Genomic DNA, 12,451 nt, shown 5'->3' with positions numbered 1-12,451 from the left:
TGGTGGACCTTTCTGAGGAGTCTGATCCCACCATTGAGAAGCAGTTGGAGGGCTGGGAACCTATGGATATTAGTATGACCAGTGTGCCTAGTGTGAAGTCATGGACACAAGCTGAAAGGTGGGAAGTGTTTTGATACTTTTTCTTACCTGTTTTTTTTGTTTGGTACAGTTTTGTGACTAAGTTTATTTTGTGAGCAGAATTGTCTAACTTTTCAGAGCTAGGCTCTGAGGTATTCTCTCTCACTGCTTGTTGCTTTGTACTATTGGGACATTTGCAAACGATGGAGCATTTTTTGCTTGCTCTCCTCTCCTCACAGCTGGAAGTTAATTAACTACTTATAAGCTACTGCAGGGAACGTCAGCCACGGAGGAGCTCTGTTTGGTATAATTCCCTAGCTGCAGTCAGCCTGTACCAGAGTGTCTGCTTTGGGCAGTATACTTTGTGGCTTTGGAAAAGTCTTTTGGTCATGTAAACCAGAACTTTGTGTTTTGTTCTATACTGCTCCTCCATAGAAAAAGAACATTGCTAAACTTACCACTATCCTTGAAAGGCTGGTGAAGAGGACTGAGTTACTGACACTGAAGTCCAGCCATAATTCTGGTTTTGTGTTTTTCTTTACTTTTTGATTTTTGGCTACATTGGCTGCCTTGCCGTCCATTGATGCAGGGGGGGGGGTTAGTGCTGTTGTCGTCGGGTGGGGGCCCATTGCCATAAAGGGAGGGAAGAGGGGGGGCCTGTTGCCGTATGAAAAATAATGGCATGGTAAATCGTCCTTCAGCAGGCCCCCCTGACTATTTCGGGCCCTAGGCATATGCCTACTGGGCCTATTGGTTAATCTGGCCCTGCCTGGGGCGGTCCACCCCCCACCCCCCTTTTTATGCCACTGGATAGGATCTGTACTCACCTTGCTCTGAAAAGTCCAGTATAAATAATAACCTTTGGGATCCACTCGCAGAATTACAGGAGAAGCAATGGTGGTTTCCTGAATAAAAGAACCACAAAGAAGAGCTGAGTGATACACAAGTTCCAACCCATCCCCTCTTCTTTCTTTTCTCATGCTTTTCTCAATATCAACTTTGAAAAACTAAGAAAGAGGTGAGCACCCTTTCATACTCCTCTTTCAACTGACACATTAAATTTCAATTTTTAAAGAAAGGATCCTCCAAAAAGCTAAGAGGGAAAGTTATTAACATTAGACAGGTTAGTTGACCACCAATCAAGATATCTTAGCACAGGGGCTCATTGCATAAAATGGAACCTTCTTCTAAAATTACATTACATTAGAGATTTCTATTCCGCCATTGTCTTGTGGTTCAAGGCGGATTACAAAAGAATTTTTTTAAAAAAACGTATTACAAGAGGAAGATATCTGGTAATTTCTAGAGGGGATAAAATGATTTATGATCAAATAACCCATCTTAAGCATAGCTCAAATTGATAACTTCCCCCTAAATGTGTAAATAATCAAAATCATATGTGAAGCATAATGTGTATGTTACTTTACAGAATAGACTCCCATAACTATCTCCAATACTGCACACACGCTCTGGCACACAGTCACACTTGCCAGTATATAAACACAAAGAAATGTTTGGTGAAATGAGGAAAGCTGTCACATTGGGTAACAGTATTATAATAATAATGGGTGATTTCAACTACTACAATTATTAAAGAGGGTAATTGGATATTTAAACACACAAATATCACCATTCAAATCCAATCAAAACGAGAATCCATTCAACCGCCATATATATGTGGAGAAAAAGCCTCAGATGACAAGAGCCCAAACACCATTGCGCCCCAACAGGGAACGTACAATGGGTTGACTCAGGGTTGACTCACTTTCATTCATCAGCTGAAAAAAACTTCACTCGATCAACCAGCAATACATAAACCTCCACTTTTATGAAGCCGCATTATCACCGGCCATGGTGGGAAGAAATCTGACGCTCATAGAATTCCTATGAGCAGCCAGCGATAAAAAACCCTAACGCAGCTTCATAAAAGGAAGCCAAAGCATATATTGTCACAAACTTTCTGTCATCCAATTGACAACTACCTACTATATGCTAATAGCTGGTATAATCCACAGATCTGTGGTGAATTAGATTGCTGAAACAGTCAATAAATCCTTTGAATAACTAGCATGATCCACAAATCTGGAGTGAAATGGTGAATGGACGCTTCAATATGTAAATGTTCATGCTCAAACACGGTATTTCAAAACTAAACTAAACTAAACCTTAAGTTTATATACCGCATCCTCTCCATGGAAGTGGAGCTCGGCACGGTTTACAAGAACTTAAAATATAAGGAGAGAAAGGAAAAGGTTTACATGAGCTTATATATAGAATGGAAGAGTAAGGGGGAGAATAGAATTACATGTTAGAGAAGAGCCAAGTTTTCAGTTGCTTGCGGAATAGTTGGAGAGAGCCCAGGTTCCCCAACGGGATAGTAAGGTCGTTCCAGAGCCCTGTGATTTTGAAGAGAAGAGATTTTCCCAGTTTACCTACATAGAGAATACTGCGTAGAGAGGGGGAAGGATAGTTTATATCTTTGGGCGGGTCTGGTGGAGTCAGGACTCGAGGAGTTAAAGGATAGTGGGATTAGGGGAGGAAGGATGCCGTGAATGATCTTAAAAGCCAGGCAGGAGCATTTGAAATGGACAAAAACTTCAATTGCTGGGAATAAATAAAAAATTCAGTCATTACACTTCTCCCTCTATATTCGCAGTTTCTGCACTCGCGATTTCGCTTATTCGCAGTTTTTAGCATGCTGGCTCCTCCCCCCAAATTACATCATCAACATGCTAAAACAATTACAAACAGTCCAAAATATAGCCCTAAGACTAATATACTCGCTGAAAAAATACGACCACATTACCTCAGCTTTCCAAGACTCACACTGGCTCCCAGTACACGCACGCATACAACACAAATTCTACTGCACCCTATTCAAAGCCCTAAATAGAAATGGACCAAGCTATCTGAACAACCGCCTAATCAGGAAAAACACATCCAGACCAAGGAGAACTCAAGCACACTTTACCCACCCCCCAATCAAAGGCATGCAAAGCAAAAAAAAATATGACGGTCTACTAGCCACCAGAGCAGCAAAAATAGACCACCACCTCTCAAATCTGCTGACCACAACACCCAACTACAAAACATTCAGAAAAGAACTGAAAACCATACTATTCAAGAAATTTGTCAAATGATCTAACCAAACCGTATCGACCCTTCCCAGATCCCGACGCATACTATAGCTATCAACCTTGTAATCTCCCTGGGAATGCCCAGGCTAATTTCTTGCTGTAAACCGCCTAGAACTGAAAGGTAATGGCAGGATAGAAGACATCAACGTAATGGAATGTAATGAGTGCAGGGGGAGTGCAAGGCAAAGAAAGAGCACAAGGGAAAGGGCTGGAATAATTACCAAGCACGCAGGCACTGAGAGCTGAACCGGGGAACAGGGAACGAGTGGGGAGCCTTCCACTTACCTGGTTCTCATGGGAAGAGCTGGACGCTGCAACGGCTGCTGCTCTCCTAAAAACCAGGCATGGTGCAAGTGGGCGGAACAGACCCAGAGCTCGGCACTGCTGCCTCGTTGTCCATCTCGGTTTGCGTGGGCTAGAGGCAATGCCAGAAATGAGGGGGAGGGGAGCTGAATCAGAGCTTGAGCTAGGGGTGCGCGCTGCCACCTGAAAGGATGGGTGGGCGAGACTGAGCATGACATGCAAGCACAGAGCTGGGAAGGAGGGGAGTGGGTGGGCTCTGCGCATGCTTGGTCTTGCTCCAGAACCCTGGACTTTCTGGCACCGTCGGTCGTTGGGGAAGTCTGGACGCTGGGGAAGTCTGACCCCGGCTCTGCGGAGGTTCCCTCCCAGTGTGCACAAGAAAGATGTGTTGCTCTGCTGCTGTTGATGCAGATCTAGCGGCAATGTGTGCAAACATAGCTCTTATTTATTGTTTTTGCAGTGCAGATTGGAAGTTATTCGCGGTTTCATCATATTCCCGAAGGTTTTTAATAGAAAACCGCAAAAAACTTATGAAAAAGTTATTTGCGGTTTTTCTGTATTCATGGGTCTGTTCATCCCCAATCACCGTGAATACAGAGGGAGAAGTGTATTTCCACATTGCAAAATCACTTATCTTTCACTGGGTGAACAGTTTCTTAGAGACTCTAGAGGAAATTATAATAGAATTTTTAATACAATGTCTTATAGTCCACAACTTTCAGCCAAAGACCATATAGCATGGAGTACAATAATTACAAATACAACAGACAAAAACCACAACATACAGTATTGTAAGTAAAATAAACCTACCCTTCCCATCCTCTTCCTCCAATATACTCACCCCCAGAAAAAGAAGAAAAACAGTGAACAGCCATGATTAGCCAAAATTAGATCAGTTACCCACACTCATTCCACTACCTTCTGGTCCCACACTGCAGATCGAATTCTCAAGCAAAGTGTTGGGCATCATTATTGACTCTACACTTTCCTTTAATGATCATCTCAACTCTCTGGTAAAAAAAATGTTTTTTTAGTTTCACATGTTGAGGAAAGTGAGATCCTGCTTCCGCCAACAACATTTTGCTGTCCTTGTACATTCTTTCCAGACTGGACTATTGTAATTCCATCTATCTAAGTCTAACCAAGAAAAATCTTCAAAGACTTCAGCGGATCCAGAACACTGTGGCTAGGTTGATCTTCGCAAAAAGCATATTCGATCATGTTTCCCCGTTTCTGTCAAAACTTCACTGGCTTCCGGTGATTTCTAGGATTCACTTTAAATGTGCCTGCCTAATTTTCAAGGTCCTACTTGGCATTCTTCCTCCCCTAATCCCACTATCCTAGAATTCTTCGAGACCAGACACTACCAGATCCGCCTACATACTCAAACTCTCTTTCCCTTCATTAAAAGGCGTCATGTATGCAGGTAAATTAGGGAACTCCCTTTTCTTCAAATTCACTGAGCTTTAGAATAACCTCCCTGTCCCGCTGCGGAACCTAGGTTCATTCCAATTATTCTGAAAGCATCTGAAACCCTGGCTTTTCTCCAAAACGTAAAGCTATCTATTTAAAATGTAAAGCTAGCTATCCTCTTCATAACCTCTAATTTCTTATGTCTTTCCCTCATTTATTGAATTACCTGTCAACCATGCCAAGCTCTATCTTTATGGAGATAATGCGGTATACAAACTTAAGGTTTGGTTTAGTTTAGTTTACCATGTCTTCAATCATTTTTGAAATACCATGTAAACCATGAGCACCTTAAGCTCCTCAGGAAGACTATTCCAGAGCCCCAACACAGCACCCAGAAAACAGGAGCCCCCACATCTGCAATGAACACAACCACTTAACAGAGGGCAATGTCAAATTATTGGAGGCACTGGGTTTAAGAGAATGACAGGGATGATAAGGTAACAAGAGAGCCTTCAAATTCTGAGGCTCCATGTCGTGAAGATGAGGGCAGTTCCAGCCTCTCCCAGTAAGAGTGACCGCAGAGAGGAAACCTCAGGGGCCCAGGTTGTTAGGAGAGCTGCACAGAGCAGTTTCAGCCTCTCTTATACTATAAAAATGTTGTTTTTTTAAAAAAAAAATTGGACTAGGGCTTAAACATCACCAGAGAAGTTTTTGCTTTGTTTTCTTAAATTTAGACCAATGATGACAGGAGGGAGGTTTGATAGTACAAGTTCTCCGCCTGATATTCAAAGTGATTTAAATTGCCAGGAGAGGCTCCTGCCCGCTTAAATCGCTCATGGCGGCCTAACTGCCAATATTCAGCAGCACTTAACCGGGCAGTGCCACTGAATATCGGTTCTGATTAGCCATTGTAAAAGTGGGCAGGTCAGGGGAGGTGCAGGGGCGGGGTTAGGGAGGAGCCAACAGTTATACACATTTATGCGAGTGCCAGCACTATTCAGTGCCCGCACCCCCATAGCTAAGCAGGTGAATTTAGGACAGCTCAAAAGCTATCTGAATTCAGTTTGCCGAGCTATGCAGGTACTAGCAGCAAATACTGGCTAGCATAAACTCCTTTGGCCACTGGTTTTCCAATTAGCATCAGGCATTCAGGGCCAGTGCTCACAATTGCTCTGGCACTGAATATTTGGGGCTAATTTAGCTGCCAACCATCAGCATTTATAAAAACGCTATCTACCACTGGCTGAATATCAGTGTATGGGGACAGAATCAAAAATCTCAATTCGTATACTTTGGAGGAAAGGCAGGAGCGGGGAGATATGATAGAGATATTTAAATATCTATGTGGTACAAATGTGCATGAGGCAAGTCTTTCAATTGAAAGGAAACTCCAGAGTGAAAGGGCACAGGATGAAGTTAAAGGAGATTGGCTCAGGGGTAATCAAGTTTCAAGTTTATTAAAAATTTGAAAAAACGCTAATCATAAATTCTAAGCGTTTTACAGTAAAAAATTATAAAAGGGGTCCAGTTAACAAACTATTAATGACATAACTTTATTTACATGAGACAATAGGATAGTGGGAGAAATACAATTTGAAAGAAAGAGAGAACAATTAAGGATAATAACATGGGGAAAGGGAAAAATCAATTTTAATATAGAAAATGAGCTTGGAAAGTCCCATAGATCAACTGACAGTCATATGCGTCTTTAAATAAGAAGCTTTTGAGGCTACCCTTGAATTCTAAGGAAATACTTTTTTATAGGAAGGGTGTTAGATGCGTGGAATAATCTCCCAGTAGAGGTAGTGGAGATAAATTCTGTCTGAATTCAAGAAAGTGTGGGATGGGCACGTGGGATCTTTGAGGGAGAAGAGGAGATAGTGGATGCTGCGGATAGGTAGACAGCATGGGCCATTCGGTCTTTATCTGCCATCATATTTCTATGTTTCTATAGGTTATTACTAATGTTGAGATACAAATGTATAATTTCAGCACAATAAGATTACAGGCAAAGGAGGGGAACACTATATACAGAGGTAGTGAACAGAATCTTGCACCACTAGGACAGATAAGTTTCTGTTTTGCATATCTGTCCTCCAGATATATCCAGTGAGAAATCTACAAAGAAGAACCGTCTTAATCATAAAACCAGAAAGACAAAAATATAAACCTTCTAATCTGCTTCTAGTAGCAAACTATAAGCTAAAACTACTTACCAGAATTTGCAAAGCAGAGTAATCTCAAATGCTATAAATATACTTTTAAATGTACTTTAATTTAATTTCTTCTACTTCATTTATTTTAATTTAGTATAGAAAAATACGCATCTTAGTCAACGCGGCTAGGGGATAATATTCCGACATGTTTTGCCAAAGCTGTCTCAAGGAAGTTCCCCTATAGGAGGCTGGGAAAGGAGTGAGATGGAAAATGGGAGAGCTAGAGAAAGAGAAGATGGAGAATTGAGAGATAGCTGAACATTTAAAAAGAAGAAGGGTGAGAAAGAAGGCAAGATTTGAGTAGACAGAGGCAGAAAAGGAAAAGTTAAGAAAGCTGAAAGGGAAAAATCAATACGTTGGAGACAGGCATAAGAAGGAAATGGAACGAGAGAAAAGGAGAAAAAAATGGATAGCAGACACTGGAAAGAGAATTAGTTGAAGATAGAGAAAAACCAGAAAGAGAAACTGGGACCAAGATGATGGAAAAACAAAACATCCAGTCAACAAGGTAGAAAAAAATGGTTTTATTTTGAATTTATTAACTGGAATATGTTAGCTTTGGGATATGTGCATCACAATTAATTTTGTATTCAGTGGCTTAGTCATATATAGCTGATTTGGGGGAGGGACGAGCCCAAAATTAGCAGATGAGCACCAAAGTTTCTCCCTGCCTGAGTGCAATTTATAAATAGTGGGGATTCCCAAGCCCTGCCAACTGAAGAGATCTTCCTCCAGTCTGGCAACTCAAAATCTCAAAGCTTTGCAGCCAATGGCAATATTCTCAAGCTGCCCCTGCTTTCATGCATGCATGAAAGCCAAAGGGGGGGGCAGGGAGGAGGGAAGGCAGCAGCTCTGCAATATTGCTGCCAGCTGCAGAACTTGGGAAGTTGAAGGGGGAGGAGGTGGCTGTCAGTTGGTGAGGCTTGGGGATCCCTACTAGCTACAACAGGGGAGATGTTCATTTTGAGGGAGCCTAAGCTCAAAGTGGGAAGCCCAAAAAAGCAGTAATATTTACCCTGATTAAACCTCCACATGCGCTCCTGATAGCTGATTTAGCATCCCCACTCTGATGAGGCTTACCTCTGAAGAGGCTCACCGTAGCTGTAATAGAAGTGAATGGGAGAACCAGGAGTGCGCATCCCTGCTCATCAGAGTGGGAATGTGGAAGCCTGTGGCTGCTCCTACTGTCAGCGGTGCACGTGGAGGATCACTCAGTCAGGGTAAGTATTATTGCTTTTTAGGGTTACTCTCCACAGTGTCCCTTTAATGAAGGTTTATTATTAGATATGTACATTTTCTATATTAGTGATTGCAAATTTGGGACCTGCTCAACCTTTTTTTGGCTCATCGGCTATTGTTAGTGTTTGTGCGGCCCCAGAAAATTTTTTTTCGGCCAATGCGGCCCAGGGAAGCCAAAAGGTTGGACACCCCTGCACTACATAGATGATATCTGTATTCTCTGAAGGGATAAGGAAACAAAAGAACTCATAGAATTTCAGCTGGCGTTAGTTCTAGCCACGTAGCACAGGTTTAGCGTGCGCAATTCAGCGTGAGCTAAAAATGCTAACGCAGTTTAGTAAAAGGAGCCCTTATTTACCAGAGAGCATATTGCTATGATGAAGGTTGTGCAACTCTATGGCCGATTATGAATGAAAAGCCAAAGATATATGGAAAAACAATATCTACTATAATGTGTACAACAAACATAAAAAAGAGGCAAAATGATGGATCATGAAACCTTATTTAATCAAAAGGATATAAAAGATCTAAATAGTGTGGTTTGTCTGCTTAGCTTTACTAATCAAGATTACAGAATTAAGATGGGGAGGGAGTTTTCAACATAAGAACATAAGCATCGCCTCTGCCGAGTCAGACCATAGGTCCATCGCGCCCAGCATTCCACTCCTGCGGCGGCCCCCCAGGTCAATGACCTGTAAGTAATCCCTTACTAAGACATCTTGTCCTGTTTAGTGCCCCTCTAATTATACCCTTCAATCCCCTTTGCCTTCAGGAACTCGTCCAGTCCCTTTATGAAACCCAAAATTGTATTCTGCTCTAACACCTCCTCCGGAAGCGCATTCCAGGTATCCACCACCCTCTGAGTGAAGAAGAAATTCCTAGCATTTGTTCTGAATCTGTCTCCCTTCAATTTTTTTGAGTGCCCTCTTGTTTTAGTTGCCCCCACCAGTCTGAAGAATCTGTCCCTCTCTACCTTCTCTATTCCCTTCATGATATTGTAAGTTTCTACCATGTCCCCTCTAAGTCTCCGCTTTTCCAGGGAAAAGAGCCCCAGCTTCTCCAGCCTCCCAGCATATGAAAGGTTTTCCATGTCCTTTATCATTCTTGTTGCTCTTCTCTGAACTCTCTCGAGTATCGCCATATCCTTCTTAAGATACTTTACGGTTAACCCCAGTTATTGGTAACTAGAGGAGGGAGAGGGGGGTACAATATTCAGCAAGCAGCAATTAGCATTTTGCTGACCACTGCTGGCATTATTCCTGGATATTCAATACCATGCTAGTTTTGTGGAGTCGGCTAACGTTTACCCACTAAATTGGGATATTCGGGACTTAACCAGCTATGAGATATCGCATAAAGATAGAACTGCTCAGGATTCAGAACATAGGAGGTGGCTCTGGTTACTATCTGGCAAGTTCTTCACCTTTCCTGAAAGAGGGGACACCATCTCCGGTCTCCAATGAATGGTCTGCAGTCGATCATCTGCTGCACAAGGGGGAACAGTCCTCACCACCCCCTTCCTCTTTGTATGCGGCCTCGAACAAAAGGTATAACAACCAGCAGAATCTCTGACCTTCCTACCGTCCCATAGCAAACTACCGTCCCATAGCAAATATCCCTCTACTTACCAAACTCCTAGAAACCATAGTTACTACCCAGCTCTCTTCCTATCTCGAGAGATTCTCCATTCTCCATCCCTACCAATATGGCTTCAGACCCAGCTTCAGCACCGAATCCCTCCTAGTTTCCCTAATTTCAAAGGTGCAACAACTACATTCACGTAACAAATTTGCTGTCCTACTACAATTTGATCTTTTTGCTGCTTTCGATGTCGTCCACCACGACATACTACTTTACCAACTTTCCGAGATCGGAATCAACTCCACCGTCCTAAAGTGGTTCTCAAACTTCCTACGCTCCCGCTCCTACACTGTCAATACAAATGGCACCATGTCCACTCCTTGGACACCATCCTGCGGTGTTCCTCAGGGATCACCCCTTTCCCTTATTCTCTTTAACATCTACATGTCCTCCCTGAAACTCTTTCAACTATCCCCCCTTGAAACAATCTACACATACGCGGATGACATCCTTGTCCTCCTTGAGACAGACCAGAACCTCACTAACCTCCACGAGAAAATTACAGCTTGCATAATGAGACTCCGCTCCTGGTCCTTCTCGGTACAGATGAAACTAAACGAATCAAAAACAAAATTACTCTGGCTCGGCCCAAAATTCGAACACCTGCTCACCCTTTTCGCACTACCCACAGGCGATACACTACAGCTTGAATTCTCATGCAAAGTCCTTGGCATCATTATCTATTCCTCTCTCTCCCTCAATGACCACCTCAATTCCTTGGCAAAATCATGTTTTTTCAGCCTCCACATGCTGAGAAAAGTAAGATCCTACTTCAGCCAAGAACATTTTGCCGTCCTTGTCCAATCCATCATCCTATCCAAACTAGATTACTGCAATGCCATCTACTTAAATCTATCAAAAAAAGTCTTCAAAGACTCCAACTAATCCAGAATATTGCAGCCAAATTGATCTTTTCAAAACGCAAATCTGATCATGCCTCCCCACTTCTTGCCAAACTACACTGGCTCCCAATGATCTCCAGAATCCATTTCAAATGTTCCTGCCTGGCTTTTAAGATCATTCACGGTATCCTTCCTCCCCTTATCCCACTATCTTTCAACTCCTCCAGTCCCGACTCTTCCAGAACCACCCAAAGGTATAAACTAGCTTTCCCCTCTCTACGCGGCATTCACTATGCAGGCAAACTGGGAAAATCCCTTCTTTTCAAAATCACAGGACTTTGGAACGACCTCACCATCCCATTGCGGAACCTGGGCTCCCTCCAATTATTCTGCAAACAACTGAAAACTTGGCTTTTTACCAAATTGTAACTCTATCCTCCCCCCTTTTCCTCCTCCCTTCTACACATAAGTTTCATGCAAACCTTTATCCTTCTCTACCTATTATTTAAGTTCTTGTAAACCGTGTCGAGCTCCATATTCGTTGAGATGATGCGGTATATAAACTTAAAGTTTAGATTAGATTAGATTAGATTCCTCCTGGCAGATTCACACCGCCACCATCTTGGTCACCCAGTTTGTCCACCTTGACTAGATTGAAAGCTCTTTTGAGCAGGGACTGCCTTTTCTATGTTTTGAAGTACAGCACCACACATTTCTAGTAGCACTATAAAATGATTAGTAGGAATAGTAGTAGAACCATGTTCTAATCCAAGATTTTCCTCATAGGAGTCGGACAATCACCTCAAGCCCCCAAATCACACAAAAATGACTCAGACTCTCACCAAAACAGGTTCACAAATACTTTTCAAGCAGAGACTTCTCCCGCTCCTTTTTCCTAGCTCTCTGAGGTCTCCCTATAGACTAGGGGTCTCAAAGTCCCTCCTTGAGGGCCGCAATCCAGTCAGGTTTTCAGGATTTCCGCAATGAATATGCATGAGATCTATGTGCATGCACTGCTTTCAATGCATATTCATTGGGGAAATCCTGAAAACCGACTGGATTGTTGCCCTCAATGAGGGACTTTGAGATCCCTGCTATAGACCTTCAACACAAAACCATGTATAGAAAATCACAAGGGAAGACTTCAAAATGCTTCAGAATCATTCAGGCAGCTTCTCACACAAAGCTCATTAAAGCCCAACTAAAATTGCATGGTGTTAGCGCAAGTAATTCTTAAAAGAACCCTTCCCTGGCCATATGTACATTGCAGTATCCATCTCCCATCAAAGCCAGTCTCCAACTGACTGGTTTTTCACTCAGCCCAGAACACACACTCACCATTCCATGCATGGAACACTTATACTGCACACATGTGCACACAAACATTAGCACACAGTACACCACACAGCAGCTTTACCTGCTCTTCCCAGCCTGCTTCCATCAATAACACTGCCCCTGAGCTGTATTAAAGCTCAGGGGACTTGGCTAATTGACTTTCCAATGACATATTTGGGTTTTTTATTGTTGAGTTTTGAGCATTGGATATGGAGGAGCCTTGAGCACCTGGGCCAATCAGAGCCTT

At 42.6% G+C, this 12,451-nt stretch overlaps 1 protein-coding gene across 2 annotated transcripts in view; it reads right to left on the bottom strand.

The window, feature by feature from the left end:
* The window catches only part of PLCB2 (phospholipase C beta 2), a 166,000-nt gene that overhangs the window by 145,275 nt on the left and 8,274 nt on the right, over positions 1-12,451 (bottom strand). For both annotated transcript variants that reach the window (XM_033953411.1, XM_033953410.1), the window contains exon 2: positions 906-983. In XM_033953411.1, coding sequence (XP_033809302.1) covers positions 906-983 — 78 coding nt within the window. The remainder of the gene's footprint in view (positions 1-905; positions 984-12,451) is intronic.

This window comes from Geotrypetes seraphini, chromosome 7, assembly GCF_902459505.1.
Source record: "Geotrypetes seraphini chromosome 7, aGeoSer1.1, whole genome shotgun sequence".
Classification (NCBI taxonomy): domain Eukaryota; kingdom Metazoa; phylum Chordata; class Amphibia; order Gymnophiona; family Dermophiidae; genus Geotrypetes; species Geotrypetes seraphini.
This window is presented reverse-complemented; position numbering and strand designations above follow the sequence as displayed.